Raw genomic sequence first — 22484 nt, 5'->3', positions numbered from 1 at the left:
GCTTACTGTTCAAAGAGCTGAGCACGACTCGGTAACGCACGTTTCAAAAGTGAAATCATTCTGTTCTAAGCCCAGGAAGACAGGGGGGCTATTATGCAACAGGAATAATGAGGACCCGCTCGCTGCCTCAGCACATCTTGATGATCCAGGCTATTTATGGAAGACTTTATAAATACTTAAGATGTTACCTGCATGCAACAACTCTTACACATGTATTGCCTGCAAATATTCTTTAGTATTATTCAATAAATGCATTTGTGCAACTCAAGCCCCCAAACAGAGGCCTCCAGTTGAGTTATCCCTGTGGAAATAAGGTACGCTCAAAGCGGCACTGGAATGAGAAGTTTATTTGTGCACATCATTTGACAAGTGACTCCTCACTCTAGATTCACTTGCTTATTTTTTATCACCACAGTGGCCTCCCACTTGCAAAAGACCAATGTGGAGCCTAAACTCAGGCTGTAAATCTTGTGAAATGAAGGATGAATTTATTTATCATGATGTGTTGCAACTGATCTGTTGCCAGTCTGCCAGTCTCACGAAGGCAAGTGGAGCAAGCAGATTGCTGCGCTGTGCACTTCCACATGATCACGGTTGAACAAAAAGCAAGAGTGACTGTGCCAGTCAGTCACGCACTCAAAACAACTTCATCCTTGAATTTTTCCACTGAGTACACACTATTGGAAAAAAAAAAAAAAAAGGAGAAAAGGCAACCAGACGATGTTACCAAACGGTTTATGACTACAACACTTTTTCCTCTGTGCTTTTAAAAAGTTGAACATAGAGACACAAGGCTGGTCTAACGTTCTGCTGATAAAAACAGAGTCATCGGATCGGGGAAAAACCTCCACCTTGTGAAAGTTTGGAAGACATTTTTAGGCTGATGACAACTGTTGTGTTGATAAATAGCCTAACCTCGATGCTTTTTCAAAATGGCCCATAAACAAAGCCTCAATTCATACCGCAACCAAGTCAAATCTTCACATTATAGCGATACTCTTTTTTGGGGGGGGGGGGGTCTTTGAATTTTGATGCTAGCTTTGACAATCTCCATCTAAAGACAGCATAAATATCCGGCCCACTCACTGCTTTGCAACTATTGCATCACCTGGGCCTTATCAACACCTATCCAGACGTTCAGGCTCCATTACTTAACGCGTAAATGAGCGCTTGTTGAGTAAAAACACGTGCGTTTGTTCTCATGGGAAGAGTGAGAGGCTAATAAGCGCAGCATCTTCTCTGTGTGGGGAAAGAAGCTGAGGTCACGCCGAAATAGTTAATTAAAACAGCTTGTTGCCAAAACATGAGCTCATCTTTCTCCAGCTTGTTTTGCCATTTGCCAAGCCTGAGCCCCTAACATTGGCCCCCTCATCCAAAGGCTGAAAACTTGAGGGAAGCTGAGAATGTCTTCATTTTTTTTTCTGACTAACTGCAATGGAGATGTTATTTGTCTTCCTTTTTGTTTTTAAAACAGGTTGAATTCATCCATCCATTTCTCTACTGCTTATTCTCATTAAGGTCACGGGTAAGCTGCCACTTGTCCCATCTGAATTTGTACGAGGAGCGGGGCACATCCTGGTCTGGTTGGCAGCCAATCGCAGGGCCCATACAAATAAACAAACCAATCACACTCATTCATTTCTATGGACAATTTAGAGTCTTCATTATCCTAAAATGCTTGTTTAGGAATGTGTGTTCCGTGGAAGCCCACACAAGCACAAGGAGAGCATGCAAAGTGCACACAGGAAGGCCAAATTTGTATCCTGAGTCTCAGAACTGAAAGGGATGTGCTAACTACAAGGCACCAACAGTGCTGCCCAGCGGAATTAAATTCAATGCTATTGTTAATTTTCACGTTTATCATTATTTATTTCAAACTCGGAGTTCAGGGAAAGGAGCAAAATCTGGATATGCAGTGCATGACGTATACAGTTTGTTTGGCAAATACAATATTTTAGGAAATTAGTTCGTCAAATGGTAGGATCGGCACCAAACCGGTAAAATATTCTTTGACTTCTTGTCAAACTAAATAAGTTTTTGTTTAGCCTGTGCACACAGTACAAACAAAGCTACAAGTCTACAAATATCTATTCTAGGATTGTCTCATGTTCTCCAGGGTCTTTGTACCGTGTTGGTGACTCACACATCCTAGTGATCCTGAAGTCTAGTTGCTGCTTTCCCAAAAGCTTGTTTCAAAAAGTCAAAAATTCTGTTAACATTGCTCACAGTGTTGCATAAAAGTGGAAGTCCATCTCAGCATCACATGGTCTCTGGTTAAAAGGTCACAGAAAGTCACTGGCTGGCTGTTGATAGACGCACAAGCCATAACATAAGGTACAATTGCTGCCTTTACGAAGATTGTTATGTTTATTTTTGATTGACACCGACAGAAAGATAGTAGCTGTTTATGGTTGTACAGTGCTACCTTGAGATTTTTATTTTTTTAGATACGAGTCGTGGTTTTTTTTTTGTTGCTCTGGTCAGCCGAGCTGTTAAGTCATTAGCTAAGCAAAAGACATTTTTTCTCACACACATTTTCTGAAATAGACAAACATCTATTCCTCGGTTGTGCTATTTTATGCTTGATGCCTGAGGAAGCACTCTAAGCACAACTAGTATTCGTATACAAATGTTTATTTTCCGAGTGTCTCCTTAAAGTGCTCTCGTACAATTTTGCATGCGTAGTGAGCCATTTAACGGCAAAGTGTTTTTATTCTGATGGTTGAAGTGCAGTTTTCCTCCCCCACTTGAAGTCGAACACTCAAAACCCACACTTGGTCCAGCTGCTGTCTGAGAACAAAGCATGCTTAGGAGGATGCGAAAACTGCTCACCTTGGGCAACGCCACCTTGTAATTTGCACTCGTAATCATTTCCAGGCTGAAAAGGAGTTTACATGTCAGCATGGACACTTTTTATACGCTGGGAAAGAGAAAGAAAACAACCAGTCCAACACGGACAGGATCTTACATTATTCCCAAAGTTTTAATGGAAACAACACGCCACTTTAAACCTTAATAACAGTTTGTATCCAGGCACGTGTTACATGCTGACTGCCTACTGTAATTCATTCCCATCTGTTTTGTAACTTAACAACATAAATTGCTCTTACTCGGTTTACCTCATTGAGTGAGAGGAAATCAAGGAAGAACATGTGTTCATCTGGAAAGAAGTTTGCTCAGGTCGATTCCGGAGGGATTTTTTTTCCCCCAAAAATTACGCTCGACTTATGTTTACACAAGAACGACCTTGGAAAATAAGTGTGTACTAGTAGTGTTGAGTACATGCTGCGTGGACTGCAGTTTTTGCGTTGATGCTGCGTTTCCATGTGCATGTTGCGCATTCACCCACTTAAAAGACTGCACAATTCATTTTTAGTTGCCGCAAATAAATATAACTTATCAAATTCGTTTTCAACGAGTAGTCAGCCAACCACCAGGCAGGCGATCACATTGCTAAGGCATCAAAATAACAACTCTTGCCCTCTTGTATATGCCGAACAACGTCTGTGGGCTGCCAACATTGGTTTGGTCATCCAGTCCTGTCTTTTTAATTCTCAGTAGGCCTTGTTTCCCCTCAGCCCTTCCAGCACGAGGTAGACTGACCTTTGCCATCAAAACATGAAGCTGTTTTTAGGACACTATTTAGCAACATGCCTGTGCTTTGACTGTTATTGACCCGACCTCACTCCAAACTGGACCCACTGACCCACTGACCAGAAAACGCAAATACATTGATTCCCCCCCCCACACACACACACACATACTCACTATTTTGCAATGTGTTTGTTTTCATCATAAGCACGTGAATGTAGTATGTTAGGAGGGCTTAGACTATATGGCTTGAATAAAAATGAACACGGCTTCTGTTTTCAAAGTTTACATGTGAGTTTTCAGAAACTATGAGCCTCATTTTCCTATGTTTGTGCTTTGAGAATCCAAAGGAGCATTGACAACCAACACACCACCGCACACAAATTTTTTCCCCTTATTTTCAGTTAAAAATGCTTTCATACCCCGAGCCCTTCGGGGAAAAAATAGTCATTCCAAATTCCAAACTAAGAAGCGTATACATAGGCGTGTTTGTGCTGCCTTCTCGCTGAATAGTTTACTTATCTGCTGCATGTGTCACAGGAGCGGCTGGGGGGGCTTCAAAACAAGTCACGTGGTGCCCTCAAGAACTCTTGATGTTTAAAGAAGTTACTCGCCTTACTTGCCCCACATTGAAGTATGAGAATGTCAAGATGCTCATTGCAAACAATTTTATAGAAAATAGATTTAATGTAAAACAGGCGCGTGTGTGTACGATGTCAATGTCATAATCATCCAAATCAAATTGGCATATTTAAGCATTGGACGTTTGATCTTGTCACCATTGGGTGACCGAGATGAGGCCTGTCTGGGCATGAGGGAAATATGAGAGGTAACATGAGGGTTGTTGCACTCGTGGAATGTGTGTGTGCCAAGTATGATACGAGAGCGTGATGTTCTCGATCTGCCGTGACCTCATCCTCCTTGTTTAGTGGACGTCTCCAGATGAAGCCTAAGAGAATCTAATTGGATCCTGGAGTGTTTGGCCTAAGCAGTGAGCGCCACACACTCTCTGTGTAACCTTCTTAATCCACTTGCCGCTTCATTTTGTGGCTTCCGGCCAAGGTGAGCGCTCTCGTGGTGGTACGTTCCCACCGCCGCAGAGGCCGGCCGGCCGGAGCACTCATGAGCTCTTTATGTTGAGAGGATTGTTCCCAGGCACTGAGATGGTGTAGCACGAAAATGAGGTGAGAGTGTTGGGACAAAAAGTGAGAATTAGGCCAACACAAATAGAAGAAGAGTTAGAGCTGTGGCATGGTGGTCAACACTTTAGGAATGAGATAGTAACTCGTGTTAACAAAACCTTTTGACCAGATTTCTGATAGACGGTTAGAATCAAAGGAATAAGCTATTGTAAGTCCATCAGAACATATTTCAGGAAGCCATGTTGAGCTTTTGAGTTCACACTATGCATTATAAGGTGGCTGAACAGGCAGGCTGTTGTTTATAGTGTGCCATTTTTATTAGACGGAGTGGCTCAAAAGATCACTTTCAAGTTCTGACACTGGTTGTAACAGGCTTAGTTATAAAAGCCCAAATTGATTTTGAACACATATTTAAAAAAAAAAAAGAGGAGAGAATGTTTGGCAGCTACTTTCTGACTTAAGCCTTTTTATTCAAGATTGTGTGGTCGCTGCATGATATGCTGATTGCTGCTACGCCCCCGCTGAAGGAAAGAAGAAAAAAGATATCTGTGGAGAATTAGAGGCGATATTCTGGCGACATGCATGCTCTGAAGAGAGTCTCATGTTGCTACATAATTGATAGCACATAAGAACAAAAGGGATTTACATGCGCTTTGTGTCTCTTCGCTAAACTTTTGCGCTCCACATCAGCACATGCCATTCTAAAAATCGATTTCTTTTTGTGATAGTTTATTTGTGGTTTTCAGCTAGTCATCACAATAGGTGACACAAGATTTGTTTCTTATAGTTTTTACGGCAAATGTCCTTCTAGAAACGAGCCACCATTTTTTGGTACATTATAAAATGTTTGTTTTGGGAGCATATTATTGATCTGTTTGGCTATGCTCTAACCCCAATGATCTTTTGTAGCCATGAAGTATTGACTTGCTATGGAATTGCCTCTCCACTAAAGTAAATATGTTTTGCTTCACAAAGTGAAAGAAGAGTGGCGGCAAGGAATTTTTGGAAGGAATACTCAGAGTTATTCCCTTTTCAAGCTGGTGTCAGAATCTGTTGACCCAGCTGAAATATTTACTGGGCGGTCCACGTCCACTAGTTTATTTTTTACCCTGGAGCTGCCAGTCTGCGGAATCCGAGTGGAAGTCCGCTCCCTGCCACGGCCTCCCAAAGATGACGCACCAATTCCCGCGTGTGTGTTTGCCTTTTAGGCCACGTGTGCGTATGTGCGTGCGTGCATGCGTGTGTGTATTTGTGTCGCCATCCAGGCATGTTCGTGTGTGTTTAGTGTGTTCACTGTGCACCACAGGAAGGCTGGCCTAGAGCACCCCACCCTGGTGCACCCTTTCAAATAAGCACGCCTGTTCATGCTTGTATAGCGAGAGCCAACACGTGCTACAAATAAATGACGTGTGGCGATGAAAACAACAAGTGCCTTTATGGATAATTTCCTTTTTGGCTTCACATGATCATACCACCCTTTTCAAGCTGGTGTTCCTCCAAGCATGGTTTGGAATGACAGGATATCCTACTTTATACTGTGGATGTTATCACATTTCCCTTTAACTGGCTCGTTTACTGGCAACCATCTTTTATTCCTGTTAAATAATTTCTTCACTTATTATTTGGAAGTACCATGAATGGTGCAGCATCTTTGAACCCAATGCACCTCATGACATGAATTGCGCACCTATTATTGTGCGCAAACGTTTATAGCGATAAACGAGTGGATGAATCTCATTATATTTTTTGGTATGACAGAGCATGTCTGAGTCCCGTTTTGTATGCAAGTCATCAATTAACCACCAGGACCGAAATAACATTAGGCCACAACAATGTCACAGTTTAAAAGGCAAGTAACCTCACCATAAGGTCATATCATTTTGGCCTTCTTTAATTCTCTGTAAATCCCTCTGCTTCCGCTGTAACTTTGATTCAGCGCAAGTCGATTGTGTTTAGGTTATTGATCGGCACATTTTCCTGACATTAGACTCGCCCTGACACGGTATAGCCAATCTGCCGGCGTGGTATGAGTGCACTCCATATTACTGTTTCGTTATTACTATCACCATTATGACATTCCTGGTTAGTGCCAATGTGTGAGACATGAATGCCAAGAAAAAGAGTAGCCAGGATGACCTATGACAAATTCTTGAAAGCTCCCATGACTGAGCAAACAAAAGTTTCCTGTCCACTCTCTCAACTGCTTTTCCTGGTTTTCGACAAGAGTGGGTGGAGCCTGCCTGTCTGCCTGCCTGCCTGCCTGTGTGGGAGGAAAAGAGAATCTCATCCTTAAGAAGCAGAAGGACGAGCAGGTTGCCGCTCACACCACCTGCACGGCCACCGCACTTGGTTGGAGCGGCGTCCTTTTCATCAGCTGCCAAAATTGCTTTCGGGCATCTTCCCCGAGACTTTGGAGCTTTGTCGCTGAACCGTTGACATCCTGTAAGTAAACATTAGCTTGTGTCCTGTTTGGAGACTGGCTGGTGTGTACATATGGGTTGTGGGTGTGTACACTTAAACAAGGACTGTTTCGGTTGCTCGGGGTGTCACGTGAGTAAAAAAAAACAAAAAACTTAATCCTGCAGTAAGAGAGGCAGCTGTCCCTGAGTTGGAAAGCCAGTCTAAAAATATGATTGAAACATTTAGCATCTCTGCTCTATTTGAATTCCCTCTCAGCTGTGACACTTGAACATGGTGAGCTGCTTAAAAGGCATCTGATGTTTCGAATACCACCTGAGGCTGTTGGTAAAGTAAACAGTAACAGACTCTTTCAAGACTTCTACTCAGGCTCCAACAAGTTGATTTAGCTACTGTGAAAGCACAGTTGCCAAACTAAAATCCGTACCGACCAACATTCCCAATAATCACTTTTAATTCGAGCTGAGATATGGTGCTTTTTTACGACAGGGAAACAAAAAAAATGTTTTTAGGGGACTTGAACATATTAGTAGCCTTTTTATTTATTTTAACCGTGCATTCATTTAATATTTATTATAATCAAATTTGTTACAAAACGACTACATATAGTTTCTTAGTCAGAGCAGCCCTCGTAACGACAATGTAGTTGCTATAAAGATGAGTTTTGACAGCCCTGCTTTACAGCTTGAGAAGAATGTACGGTTTGTGCCAAGAGATGACAGCAGTATAATAGATGGCATCAAAATTTGCTCAGCTTTGATCACAAATATCAAAAAAGCCAATAAAGGCTAACAAAAAAAAGAGAACAAATACTTCCCTTTAACTCCTGGTAGCGCCGTGCGTTGACTAGTTTGTTTTCTCGACATAAAGTTGAAACAGGTATTTCAGTGTCACTCAACTTCCTGCTACACAACAAATAATCATCGACATCTTCATTGTATATTCATTGACTTTAAAATGAGTTACGGTATTTCTTAGTGTTTGTCTAGATTATGTTTAAAGAGTACAAGAGGTAATTTCGGGTTTAATCCCGAGAAACTGGTTTTTGACGATTTTTCTTTGTGCAGCCATTTTGGAATATTACCCCTGCAATATACAAAACAAAAAACACATGTTCATTCACCTTATGATGATGAACCTTTTTGCCATTGTGATGATGCGGATTTCCCCATGTACAACTTTTACAACATCAGGCAGTGACACTGAGCTGAATAAGAGCAGCGATGAGTCAATTGAACGCGACAGATACGTACATGGGGTAACTGAGGCACCTCCACTTTGGACAATATGTGCTAATATCTGATGCTACCTTTGCTGTCCTCTTCCACCACCTGCTCCCCGACACTGAAAAATAAGGGTGCTGGGAGGCAGGCATGGAAGAAAAACGAGATCAGACCTGCAAGCGGAATTCAATTGTGCGTGACTGTCCAATTTTTCTTGAGGCCACAGTCGGCGGTCGTGTGGAGACGAGGGGGTTAAGAGAACAGCGGTGGATGGAGGAGATGGGGCAGGCGTGGGGAGAACCATCTAAAGTTGTAATAACGGACTGCTCATGGTTCACCGCCCGCTCTTGCAGTTGACTAAATCCTTGTGCAAAACAGTTGCATAACTGTGTATTCCAGACACTGCACAGTCATGCATGTGGCTGATGTTCTCCACCCAGCCACGCACGGAGGGAGCTGATATCTTCAAAAGACTCTTGCGTTCCAGTTGGCCTTTCTGTCTTCATTAGCTGCACTGGCAGATCCCTAAATCAGCCCTAAAAGGGAGTGGTTGATAACCTTTTGAACTCTCCCTTCAAGCTCTTGATTGACTTGAAACTGTGCTGTATGTCCCGGGGCTGTTATACTGCGCTATTGTTGTATGCTTATAAGCGAATCAAAGTATCTTCAGATTTTCCAATACGTGTAGATTGTGAGTCAGTCATCTGTGTTGTCACAAACTCTAGCGTAACGTAACTTTAGATGCGTCACAGGAAATGTTCAGCATCCGTTCAAACAAGCAGAAAAGCCACTTTAAAAGGAAAGTTCTGGATTTATGATGTGCTTGCTCTATTGCTAAGGCAGGTTGTGTTGCAATACTAATGTCGCCTCGCTACAAATCAGTCCAGCTCAGGGGGGTCCTCGATTTACGATGGTCCCAACACACGACATTGGAAGTGTTTTTCATCCAAAATATTTACGCCTGTGATTCTGACATTTCAAGGTTACTTCGGGTACAAAATAAACTAGCCTTAGGGTAGAACATCTTGTGCTGTGATATATTTTAGTCTCTGTGTTCAATGGTGCAGCTCTTGCCGCTTTTTACATTTTCATTTATTATTTGTTTTGTTAGTTTTATTTTAAGTTAGGTTAGGTAAGATAGGGACTAATCCCGAAGGATGTTTTGGATTTTTCTGACATCCTAGGTGGGAAGAAAATTTCCATAGAAGCATTTCTTCCCACAATTTACCCTCTTTTGGCAAGTTCTGAAAGTTCTGTTGGTTTGTTCACAATCTGCGAGCAATGTCCAGTAGGATCACGGTCGCTGTGATATGACGGACGGGAAATCCTGCGTCATAGAACGGGCACGTGGATGCACTTTGCTCATGTCTGGCAATGTTTGTTTGACATGGATGGATGGATGGATGGTGTTTCACTTTTTCAACTCTTCTCTTTTTCTCTCACTGTGTAGCTACACTTGGAGGAGAAAAGTATGTGAACCCTTTGGAATTGATTGTAAAATGTAGCCTGATCTTTATCTAAATGACAACTGTAAATTATCTTGATAAACATCTTTTTTCATTCATGACAACAAGTTGTCCAGGCCCTGAGATAGCAAAGCCCACTCATACATTGAAGCTCTCCCTCCCTCCCTCCCTCCACCATGCTTTACAGTTTGGATAAGATTCACATGTTGCATTTGTGTGTTCCTCCCAAACAATTCAACTTTGGTTTGGTCTGTTCAGTTTATTTTATCAGTAGTGCATCCAAGTGTTCTTTAGCAAACTTCAAACATGCAGCAATGTTTTTCTTAGACAGCAATGGCTTCCTCTGGGGTGGTCTCCCATGAACCCCATCCTTATTTAATGTTTTACGTATGGTGAATTTGTCAACAGAGATTTCTGTTCACTGCGGGGTTCTTTTGTTACCACATTGAGAAGGATTCTGCACTGCGCTCTTAAAGTCATCTTTACGTGACAACCATTCCTTGGAAGAGAAGCAGTAGGGCTAATTTTTTTTTTTCCCTTTGTAGACAATTTGCTTAACCTTGAACTAATCAACATCAAATGATACTTTTTTAACCTCTTCCCTTTTCATACAAGTTTCTATTTTATGTCCCTGAGATACTGAGGCATGACCTCAAGAAAGCTATTCCCAGCAGACATCCCAGGAATCTGGCTGAACTGTAAGAGGAATGGCCCAAAATTCATCCTGATCGTTACACACATTTGATCTAACAATTACGGAAAACGTTTTGGTTGAGGTTTTTACTAAATAAGATGAAACTAGTTATTAAATCCAAGACATCACCGCCCCCCCCAAGTGACAGTTTTTTTCCCCAATAAAAATTATGAAAACATGCTTGCATTAGTTACAGCAGACTGTTTATTTTAATAACCTAACTGTCTGTTATGACCAACGTATGCAGAAATGTAAGAAATCCCAAAGTGTTTCCATGTTTCCTTCCACTGTACGTCTGAAAGTGGTGAGAAAATATAAAGTGGCAAATTGCTTCCAGCCCAAAAGTTTGCCTTTAATTATTCCTATGCGAGCTGTGCTGCTCATGGATTCGTCTCAGTTGAAGCATCCTCTTCACACTATGTACATGTCTGGTCATGGACATCATTTTAAATCATATTCTTACACATGAATCTTATGAACAGAAAGAACAGCATGGTTCATCTTAATTGCATGACGAGGCAATCGCGCAAGTTTCCGGAATTGAATTTCATTCCTTGGTTGTAGATTGCGGTGGGTTCTTGTGTTGCGTTTGTCTTCTTTGGAGGCATCATCAAGCGGAGGGTTGGTTTGGTTTTCTTGGCTCTTCATAGCTCAGTCTCACTCCCACACAAACACTGGGACCTTTGCACCTCCAGAAATCTCATTCAGGAAAGTTGAGTTGATGTTGGGTTGATGATACTTAGAAGAATTGCAGTATTCACCTCAGCTTTATACGCTTGCATGTGCTGTGTATGAGATGGTCACATGAAGAGTGAGGTTCCAATATGTCTAGCCTGACAAGTCTTGCTGGAGCCATCTTGTGTGTGTGCCCCCCCTCCCCCCTAGCCATATAGTCAACAGACGGCCCCTATTCAAATGATTTAAAGGTTGAATGCGTTGCACATTCATTTCCCATTTAGCTGCCCAACTCAAAACGATGATCGATTGTATGACAATAGCTTCTTTTCTCACTACAATGTGACAATATTTGCATGTTGATGGCTTCTCTGGGTAAGAAGATGTTCTATGCATGTTTGTGTTTTTAACTGGTCATTGTTTTTTATCCTCATCAGAGCCATAAAAAAAAAAAAATGTGCACAAGATGAGTTGTTTTGTGTCCACTGGGGCATTACAGCATCCAGTTGAAACGTGTTTCTTGGACATTTAAAAAAAAAAATCAATCAAATTTGAAATACACTTGAAATGCTGAAGAAAGGGACCCTGAATACAAGCAGTCGCCATGTATCATTTCTTTACAAAGGGACGTCACTATCTACTGTTGTTTCCTGCATATTGCAGGCTTTCAGTCATTTTACACATACATGTTAATGGGGATTGTTTTAACGATGCTTATCTGCGAACCACTTTTTCTCACTGCTGGGGCTAGCCAGGTCTTTATTGGCAGCCTGAATTGATTTGTTTACGATACCACATGTTGTAGACAAGCATTGATGAGGACTGTTGATGACAAGGCACAACGTTGGCTCTCTATTCACACTGAATTACTACGTCTGGCAAACACCAGGTAAATGTGTACCATTCTTACGACGTATGAAATTTCTTTGGAGCATCAAAAGATGCTAAATATGGGCTGGATAGTTTTTTCAGCTTAATGGACAAGGTTGCAGCTGACTAAACCTGACGGCATATTTGTTTGGTTAAGTTCCTCTCCAGAATGAATTTCTATGGACAGGACTGAATCATATCCTAATAATATGTAGAGTTCCCATCTCAAGTTTGACATGACCATGTAAGGTACTGGACGAGTGAAGGTTTCCTTTTCGTGAATCCTTTATAGAATTTTAGCAGCCAAACTTACCTGGAGGAATTGATACCCAATGTTAACATTCAACAAAGAGGTGTCAAAGATAATTCTGTATGTTACCACTTGACTAGCAAGACTTGAAGCTTCACTTACACTTGAACTTCCAAAGTTACATCACCTCGATGTTGTAAAGTTCTGAATTTGACTGAAGCATCTGTGCCTCTTAAGTTGCGCAAACTGTACCGTCATCTCTAGCAGTCTTCTTACGAGAAAGACTCAAGAGTTAAGAAATTAGGTTCCAGGTCAATATGTAGTTCGGAAGAGAAAACTGCAATCATCATAGCATAGTTTTCCACAAAGGCGGCAACTTAAAGGCAAAAGACAGAGACAGCTTTGTCATCGCCTCCTTGTCAGATCTCTACCGGAATTTTCTATTTCGCTGCTGTTTGCTGTTAAGCTAGTTCAGTATCAGCCATGGCCAACGCTAGCTACTCCTCGACCGTGGCGCCCAGGAATTTTCATTACAGAAAGGTGAACAAGGAGGGCTTGATTCATGTTACATAATAAACTCGGTCTGATCTGCTGATCTCCTCCTCCTGAACAGATGGAGTGTGGATTTAAACGCAAGGTGTGTGCACGTAAGCCCTTTGATTGGCCCAATTGCAATTCTGTCAACTCCTTGGTGTGCCCATCAATTACAGGCGTATTTGTTAATAGCTGAATGTTGGCACACTTGAGACTCCTGCTTCTTAAGGAATAGTTGAGAATAATCAATTTCAAGATCAAATTGTCTATTCTGTCCGTGTGCGTGTGCTGTCAAGCTTGCTGTTGCTCTTTCTGTTGCTGCTGATCTGGCTCTGAGCTGATGAAGTGAGAGGGAGGGGAGAAAACAGTCACGTGTTGAGCAAGACGACTATAAAAAGACAAATTAAAACGTGTGCCGATTGATATTGTCGAGGTGAGAGAAAGGGGGGGGGGGGGGGGGGAGACAAGAGGATGATGTAACCCAGAGTTGCGTGCTCTGATGTTGGACGGACTTATGTGGCAAAAAGACATTTTAACAGAAGCAGGCAGAAACTTTCACCACAGGTAATAGTCGCTCGCTAAAAAGGAAAAATAAAAAAAGAAAGGGAGTTACTGTACACACAATTTTAATACAAGTGCAAAAAAAAAAGCTGTTTGCAGCTGTCATGGCCGTTGGACCCCCCCCCCCTACACACACACACACACACACACACACACACACACACACACACACACACACACACACACACACACACTTACTTTCTCCCTTTCAAAGAATTTTCATTTGAATGAAATCCCTCCCTCAGTACACTGTTGTTCTCACATGGGGGGAGGGGTCTGATTGGTCAGGATGCCTTACGAGGTAAACCAATGAATGCGTAGTCCCGCCTCTAACTCCACCCCTGAGGGACGCTGAGGTCCAAGCCCCGGCATGTGATTGGACGGCTGTAGGAACCAGACGTGGTATTAAGTGCCGTCCTGTCTGCTCCACTTCAGTACTGAGTAGAGTCCTGACTGGCTGCTAGAGTGTGTGAGTGTGTGAAAGAGAGAGTGAGTGTGTGTGTGCATGCATGCCAGGATGAGACTTCCATAGGCATTTGATTTGGACTTCTTTTCACACTCCTCAGGACTGGAGTTTGCTTCAGATCACATCTGGACACGTTGACTTGGGGATGTTGTTGTTTGCCGGCTGATCCGCCTCAGCTGATCCTGCTTGAAGAATCTGACCAGTGACCCCGATAGACGGCTTAACCCCCCCCCCCCCTCATTTGGGTCACCGCCGAACCTGACAGCGGTGTCCTTGCCGGACCCGATGTGCAATTTGACCCCGACTGACCCCGACCTCGGAGAAGCCATACACTGAGGCCGGACTGGGGGGAAGAAGGGTAAACGAGAACGAGGAGTGAGAATATCAGCATAGAGAGTGGTAAGCACGTTAAAGGGTCTTGGAGGGGGGAAGGGGAGCGTTGCCAGACAAGACAAAAGTACAAAAGAGTGATTTCCAAGCTGAGGGAGAACATGTAGGAGCTTCATTGTCCATTAAAGTCTCACTTTTGTTTACTAACCCCTTCTGTAAGAAGAATTGGTAACCAGCAAATCACACCAAAGCCATACATTTTTTTTACCTGATGTACAAACGCTTTCAATCTCAAGGACAGAATTTGGTTCTGTTTTTTGAAAAAAAGCAAAAAGTAGTACATTGGGCGGCAAGACGGTGCACGAGTGCTTAGCATATCTGCTTCACAGTTGTGAGGTTTGGGCTCAAATATCAGCTAGTGTGTGAAGTTTGCATGTTCCCTGCCTGCTTGCTTGCTTGGGTTTACTCCAAGTACTCCGGGTTCCTCCCACACGTTCCCAAACTTGCTGTTGTTGTTGCATGTTCGACTGGACTTGAGAGTGTGAATGTTTCCTTGTCCATAAGTACCCCTGAGCTGGCAACCAGTATACAATGTGGCCCACTCCTGACTCCAAAACTCAAGGCTGTAGCGCACCTGATGACAAGCGCCGTTGAAAAGGGATACTTGGTATTGCCACTATTTACATCTGTTGCTGCTGACCACAGCAAGGAGGCAAATGAGGGATAGAAAACAAAGCGCTTCAGCAAAGTTCAAACTGTCCAGCAACAGAGTAGGCCCAGTACAGTACAATGAGTATAATATGTCATTCAAACAGTGCATTTTGAAAAGAAGCTTTTTAAAGTGGGGAAAACAGTGAGACCTCCTCGTGATTGATGCTCAACAATTTCTCAACCATTCATGGTCACCTTCACATCAACAAACAATTTAAGAGTCTTCAAGGAAACTAACAAGCATGTTAGGCATGTACTTTAAGGACGCCTGAGTAACTCAGCTTAAAACGTAAAAATGCTGACCGCCATTGTGGCTCTTCTAAATCAAAAAGCTTGTGACTACAGTCAAATCTTCTTGCTGTTTCTCAGCTTCGCCAGTATGCCAGTGGAGACCCTGCGGCCCTCTGACGGTCGCCTGGCCGGGGCCCCCTTCACCTCCGCCATGCCCTTCAGGATCCTCACCAAGGGGCCCGACTACTTTCGGCGCCAGGCTGAGCCGGCTACCCGCAAGCTGAGCGCCGTGGAGCGTCTGGAGGCGGACAAGGCCAAGTACGTTAAGAGCCAACAGGTGGCGCTGACGCGGCAGGCGCCGGTCAAGCCGCCGATCATCCGCAAGCCCCTTGTCCCCCCGGCCATGATTCTGCAGTGCCACATGGGCACTCCCCCTGCCCGGAAAAGTCCGCGCTGCCCCACTAGCATGGACAGCGGTGGCGTGAGGGAAGGAACGGGAGGGAGACGAGGACCGCCTCTCAATTTGGATATTTTAAACAATCTCATCAACGACGTACGTGACAGCCCACTGCCCTCCTCCCAGTCGTCGTCATCCACCTCTCCCTCATCCTCGTCCCCTTCCTCGGGCACCAAGAGCCTCGGCAGCAGCTTGTCAGCAGAGCAGGATAGGAACAGCCGACTCCTGAACAATCTCAAACCGCGGAGCACCGCTGCCACCAACTCGACCACCTCGTCCTCCCCGCTCAACCCCAGCCATCGACCTCCCCCCATCCCGGCACGGGCGCCCCGCATCCTCGTCCCATCGGCTTACGTCCCTCCAAATACGGTCACGGTACGCAGGGTAGACGTTCGACCACATGCAGAAATGAGGAAACCTCAGAGGCCCCAATTCAGGCCCCGACAAATTGCCCAAGGTCAAGTCACGCACACCCAGGTCCCCCCGCCACCGCCGCCAGCACCCAAGAACCCACCTCAATCAAAAGCCACCACGCCGTCACCCCCTTCTTACCTGCCGCCCAGCCCCATGCTGGTCCGTGCAGGTATGATGCCGCCTGCCTCGCCCGCTTTCACCCGCCTGTCCAACGCCAGCTCCAAGGGCTCCGCCCGCAAGCACCCGTCACTGCACCGCTCCAAGTCCGACCTGAGCGACCGCTATTCCCGGGCCACAGCCGACCTGGAGCGCTTTTTCAACTACTGCGGGTTGGATCCTGACGAGGTGGAGGGCATGGGCGGAGTGGAGCGCTTCACCAGGGCCAACTCAGACATTGTGTCCATCTCCAAGCTCCGCAGCGTCAGCACGCCCAGCTCAGAGTGTGGGGACGAGGTCGACAGAGGCCGGGAGGACTGCGAGGACGATGAGGACCGGCCCGTCGGAGTCAACGAGCGCGTCCCCTACGGCATCTCCGTCATCGAGAGGAACGCTCGAGTCATTAAGTGGCTCTACGGCATCAGACAGGCACGAGACACTAACAGTGCCGTTTCGAACGTGTAGACTAAAATTCCACTTTTGGTTGTATTTATACAAAGAAGAGAAGTCAGTCGTTTCATCGTTTGTGGCCTTAAGTCTGACATTTTCATGTTCTTCCGACAGAGACTCACGTTTTACATTTGAAGACTTTTGAGGAAGTTGTAAAAGGCCCTTCCTTTTTCACTTGAACAATGTTACATTGTATCTGTAAGTTAGCAATAATAGACTGACGAGGGTGGTTCCTCGTACAAAGCAACGGTACTGGCTCTGTGTCAATCTGCGTCTGAGCGTCGCGGAGAACCTCGCTAATGCTGTGAAAGTCACAAAAAAAGCTTCCATCAACAACATATTGTATTTTTCAAAGTCACCTTTGGCTACAAGACTGTTCTTCTACTCGTTTCCGTTGGCATGCAAGTGTATTTCTGTACATTTGGCACTTTTTGTCAACAAACACGCATGTACTACGTACTTCGTTGCACCGACACTCATGTTTCAAGTCAGTAAACATCAAAATACTAGCAGCTTTCATTTGTGAGTGTGTGTGTGTGTCCACTCATTTTTTTGGGGATTAGGCAGCGGGATGAATCGTGTTTACCTCGCATGTCCCAGCACAAAGCTGTTAAAATGAATAGCAAGTAGCATGAAAAGAACAACAGATTTTCATTTTCGCACTCAAATGGTTTGATCAGGGATGGGCTACAAAACATCCACGAGAGCTTTTTATGCGGCGTGACAAGCAATTGAAAAACAAACAAAACCTCAGAGGAATTGTTTTAAAAAAAAGCCCTGAATTATTTAAGCCACAAATGTTGATAGTACTGTCACATAGAAGAAACAAATCCCCTTTTTTCCCCCCCATAATCCCTCAGAGGACTTGAACTCGCCCATGTTAACGTTTTACTAAAGAATTCAGTCATGGATTTAAAAAAAAGTGTCTCAGGAAATGTTTGGCGTACTAACACAAATGGACCAATATTTATTTGGAGAATCTATTTTAATGTAGTCAACACTTGTGTACGGACTTGAATTCAATCTGAAGTGCAATCTATTCAAAGTCACCCCAGCAATTATGTTGGATGAAATGAAGACACACCCACACAAATACAGCGTGTGTGTGTGAAAATGATGAAAATCTCAGTGTGAATGCATCTACATAATGTTACTGCAAAGGTTTTTTGTTCTTTTCCCAGGACATTCCTCCTTTAAGATGTCATGTGTTTGACAGTAGCTTCGAAATACGGATGCACAAAGAGATGCGAAAGGCTTTAAAATGGTGTCTTTGAATTTATGATTAAAACACAGCTCAAGAGAATTCTCATTGTCTGTTGACTTTTTAACTTGGGTTTTTTTCCCCCGTGATAATTTTTAATTATTTCTGGGTTAGAATCTTAGTTTTGGTCTGCCTGTCGGAATTTGCATGTTCTTCAGTGCTTACGAGAGTTGGCTCCCGCGACGCTTTGAGGCTCCTCATTTACTGTCAATTGCCAAATCTTGTTACAGCTTTGACTGTTATGATCACCATAATTATTATTGTTTGTGTTTTACCTCCATTGAGGACAAAGCAGGTTTTCCCTTTTGTTTACAAAATAGAACCAAAAATTATTCTTGCCAAAATGTTTTGGTTGTTGGGTCATGGGCTCCAGAAGAATACTACACATTTTCGGGCACGTGCGTGTACGGGCACTGTTTTCCCCATTTGACAATCACACACGCTTCCCAATACATGGAATTGGCCTCCCCCCAGTTTAAGCGGTCTTCCGAAGAGCTTGTGGAAAGTCACACTGGCTTCCCACCATGACATCATGGCACTCACATGATCCCAACGTGTGGTTTTGATCTACAGCTTTCATGACATGCTATGTCTGATCATGCGGCTGCTGTGGGACGCTGTGATTCCATCTGCAGTTTCACTTTGGGCATTGGGACAGTGTTTATTTTTCTCACATTATAATACCTCCTCCAAGAGGGTATGTAATCTTTTGTCCATGTGTGGCAGGAGGGTAGCAATTCAAATCTTGAACAATATTTTTCATCAAAATGGAAGACAATTTAGAGTCACCAACGTATCATGCCTTTTTATAAATATTTGATGTTTAAAATTTCCTCACAACAAGAAAAATAACATTAGGCAAACATTTTGCAAACATTTGTGACCTTAAACAAATCCTGACTAAATCTGACAGAACGCGTTCCAATTTGGTTTGGGATAAATAACTGCAAAACAACCCCCAGAGTGTTAGAAAGATTGGGAGCACCAGCGAGGTGTTCAACCTTTCAGCTGAGTGGGGCCGTTCAACGCGCCTCTTTTTCAGATAGGTGGTACCCCATTCGTGGACTTCAGGCAAATTGTTTTAGGAGGTTTTCAGCAGTTGAAATGGGCCCAAATAGAGATGTCCACTTGCATTTTGAAGCTGGTTGATCCCTGTATTTTATTTTTTTTACCTACTTTTGAAAGCGACGTCTGTATAATGATTTCCAACCGGGAAATTGTGATAGCTTCCTTCCGTGACGTCATCAACCAAGACATAGTGTGGCCCTATTCATTAAAAGTGGGCATTTTTAAAGGCATTAGTTGTATTATTTCTCCAAAATGAATGGATAAAATAAAACATGCTATCTTTTTTTATCTTCCTCATCAGAAGATACATAAACTGGGCTAGTAAATGAAAAATGGACTATCATCGCTTTTGTGTCCCTTTTAATCAGTAAAAAAAACATCCATTATCAAATTAAATCAAAACTTACAAGAAGACATCTGTACAATCTTCTCACATTTGTGTTTTTGAAAGGCCTGAGTCAACGGTGAAGGACAAGATTATTTCCATGAGGCGACATGGCTATCCACTGGAGCTCCCAATCAGGAACAGTCTGAGATACTAAGGCAGATTGTTTATGTTGGAGCCATTTGGAATCGCTTGTTCATAATGGCATGGGCTTATTCCCATGTTTTCACACCGCGACAGCGTCATAGTTACATAACCGAGAGCGGACTCCTCTGACCCGGCGGCGTTTTGGTAAGATGGAACACATGTCCCAGGACGTCTCTGTCTGCTGTGCTCTCGGTGGATAATGCACGCAAACACGCATCAACGTCAGCACCGTGCACCCGCACTTGATCTCTGGCTGAGCGACCATATGGTCATATTTACTGTGAGATCAACTGAGTCCTGGCATGCAGTCAGAATGCACAAATGCTCACTCACACGTTGCCTGTGTGTGCTTGAGCCAACATTGTTGTTTGCAGCCTGTTGAGTCATTTTTATGCTTCAAATACTTCAAGCTTGAATTAATTTACCGTATATGTGCAGTTTGGCCAAGCTAACTCAATAGGCTGGAGATGCAGGAAATTCACACGTGTTATGTATGACCCAACACTAACAATTTTGGTCAAAAGTGACTAACACCTGTGATTTGAAGAGGCCCTGGCATGTTTTTGATCATGAATGTGCATGCCCCAGAGTGACCAAGTCCTCAAAGATCAGTTTGTGATGTCACCAACCCTGCTTTTTTCAGTTGTGGAAGGCGGGTGGATGCATGTGTCAATATTTCTTAAGGTGTAGATGTCAAAGACCAAAATTCACTCATTCAATGCGAGGCTAACAGTAGACCTTCCTGGTGGAGCCACTAATTCTACAAGAAGAAATTGGGGATTTGGACAAGGTTCTGACTCTGTATATGCCACACAATAGACTTGTTTGTGACACAAATGGCTGTTTTTCAGTAACTACTGTTTGCTGCAGAGTTTCTTCTTGGTCTACTAGCATTTTCTTGTCTTCAGGAGAGAATCAATACAGCATGTTGTTGTTTTTTTTTTTGTTTCTGCGCAAACTACTATGTGTCAATAATCATAATTAGAGTGTTTGGATCAACTTTCGATTGGTGTTGTCAGTCGAGCTAATGTGGGTTCATCCATCTTGCCACTTTCAGTAAACATAGTGAGAGGGGGCTGATTTTGCAATTAAGTACTGTCGCTAGAGTAACAATAAAGTATGTCAAAGCTTCATATTGACATTGTGCATGTGATAAGCTGATTAAGACACTAAGCCGGATGGCATCTCAGTGTTTTTTTTTTGTTTTTTTTTTAACGTATCTGTGTGTGTATCTCATGGGAAAGCCAAACCGGGTTGTCTGTGTTAGCTTAGCACATTGTTGCAGCGCATCGCTCGGGCTCCCCTGGTCTGTTGATCCTTCTCGCCATTGTCCTCCTCATGTTTGTTCATCTAAATCATAGCTGCACCGGCCTCTTAATTTTCCTTTTAAGCTTTGTTGTCAGTGTGCATAATTACAGGCATTCCCTGTGAAATGGTGAAAGCCGCATGTGTTTTGATTTGTTCTCTCAGTAGCAATGATTATTCCCATGCTTGACAGTGTGACAAGGCCCACAAAAACAATGTCAACTCTGCAGACTCCACTTGTGTCTTTTTTTTTCCCAGGCCAACCCAAGTATTTCTGCTGGAACCAAAACATTTTCCGTCCTTCCTTCAGCACAATTCTGCTGACAAGTCAACTTTGCGGTTGAGACCATTCAGGACGCTGGATGGATTTGTGTGTTTGAAAAGATCATCTACTGCATTTTCCCCCCCTTTTCCCCCCTTCATGTGTTGAACAGCACCATGTATTTACAAAGTACGGGCATATTAGTCTGGCTAAAATGAGTGAAGTAAAGGGATGTTTTTGTTGTTAAACTGCGGACATCAGGGTGGACTTGTGGGTTGCACTTGTGTCTCACTTTTGTGACGTTTGCAGGTCCAATCTCAGCTTCAGTTTTCTGGGTTTTCTTCATGTACATCGGCTTCCTCTCGCATTCCACTGGCTTTTTTAACTGTGCACCCCAACTCAAATGTCATTAGTTTTCCCAGAGTTGTCGATTGTTCAACCAAAGCATTAATATTTGCAATGCCATTTTTAGCATCTATGGAATTGCTATGATGAATTCATAAAGATTATTTTGAACCCAGCGATCTGTAAGAAGAATATCCATCATGCACAATGTGATGTTTGTTATAGTGGGGGTGTTGCAGCTGACAGATGACGTTTGAGTCTGATTTGGTGTGAAAGCGTAACGTGGGGTTGTTAAGAAGAGTGTGACGGCCACAAGCGCGTGTCCAATTTGTGTCTCTTGTGATTTGAACGAAATCAAACACTTGTGATTAGATGGCAATCAAAAACTGGTTCTTGAGACTAATTTGATTTATACAAAACAATTGTTTTGCCATTTTTGAGTGATAGTCTGCATTCTGTATGTTGGCAGGTTTTTATCATTGGCAGTGGATGACTGTTCCACGTGGGAGCATTTCACTACATTTAAGTGATTTATGTGAGAAAATATCAGTAATAGGGTCTGGGTTCATCTAAATTAAGTATGTTTATCATCGGCCTTGTTTATATTGAATATGTGTGTGCATGTGTGTGTTTGTAGACAGTCGGAGTACAGCTGGCACCCAGCGATACAACAGCTGTCATTTTAGCTGTGGGAAAATATCCGGAGGAGGCAACCACATCAAGTTGATTACGACATCATGGAACATTGTAAGAAAATGATATGATTATGATTAGCTTACAATAGTCCACACATGTTTTGGTCGAGAGAACGATGACATTTTGTGGACTCGGTTTGAGTGTTTCATGGTTTGATTTTGGCTGCACAAAGCAAAAAATAGAAATCTCATATGGCTTTGCACTTGACACATTGGCAGGTCTTGCACAACTGCCAGGTGGGCTGCAAAACTTAGCAGATGAGACAAATTAACTGTTGAAATCTTTCTTAGGCAAAGTACATCTGCAAAACATTGTCCTTTCATGGTGAGCCAGGGTCACATAATAATGAAGATAGGAAGAATCTTGCCTGGGGTCA

General features: G+C 43.3%; 1 protein-coding gene across 4 annotated transcripts; it reads left to right on the top strand.

The window, feature by feature from the left end:
• The first annotated feature begins 7036 nt into the window (after window positions 1–7036).
• On the top strand, window positions 7037–22159 carry LOC147061826 (protein FAM110A). Of its 4 annotated transcripts, none has more exons than XR_015067270.1 (2): window positions 7037–7175; window positions 22050–22159. XR_015067270.1 is itself a non-coding variant. In XM_085920598.1 (2 exons), exon 2 carries the CDS (start codon window positions 15311–15313, stop codon window positions 16652–16654), a length of 1344 nt encoding a protein of 447 aa, XP_085776724.1. In that variant the 5' UTR covers window positions 7038–7175; window positions 15301–15310; the 3' UTR covers window positions 16655–17942. The 4 variants fall into 4 exon arrangements, 3 of the variants coding, with proteins under 3 accessions (XP_085776724.1, XP_085776706.1, XP_085776715.1); XM_085920598.1 differs by lacking the exon at window positions 22050–22159 and adding an exon at window positions 15301–17942 and having other exon boundaries at window positions 7038–7175; XM_085920580.1 differs by lacking the exons at window positions 7037–7175; window positions 22050–22159 and adding exons at window positions 11505–14289; window positions 15301–17942.
• Window positions 22160–22484: the final 325 nt, after the last annotated feature.

The sequence above is a fragment of the Syngnathus leptorhynchus genome, chromosome 1 (assembly GCF_054491065.1).
Source record: "Syngnathus leptorhynchus isolate UIUO chromosome 1, UIUO_Slep, whole genome shotgun sequence".
In the NCBI taxonomy this organism is placed as follows: Eukaryota; Metazoa; Chordata; class Actinopteri; order Syngnathiformes; family Syngnathidae; genus Syngnathus; species Syngnathus leptorhynchus.
The sequence above is the reverse complement of the archived record's forward strand: the minus strand, read 5'-3'. Positions and strand labels throughout refer to the sequence as shown.

Bases quoted from the DNA above. Each gene is read 5' to 3' on its own strand.
- LOC147061826 (XM_085920598.1), top strand. From the start codon at position 15,311: ATGCCAGTGGAGACCCTGCGGCCCTCTGACGGTCGCCTGGCCGGGGCC.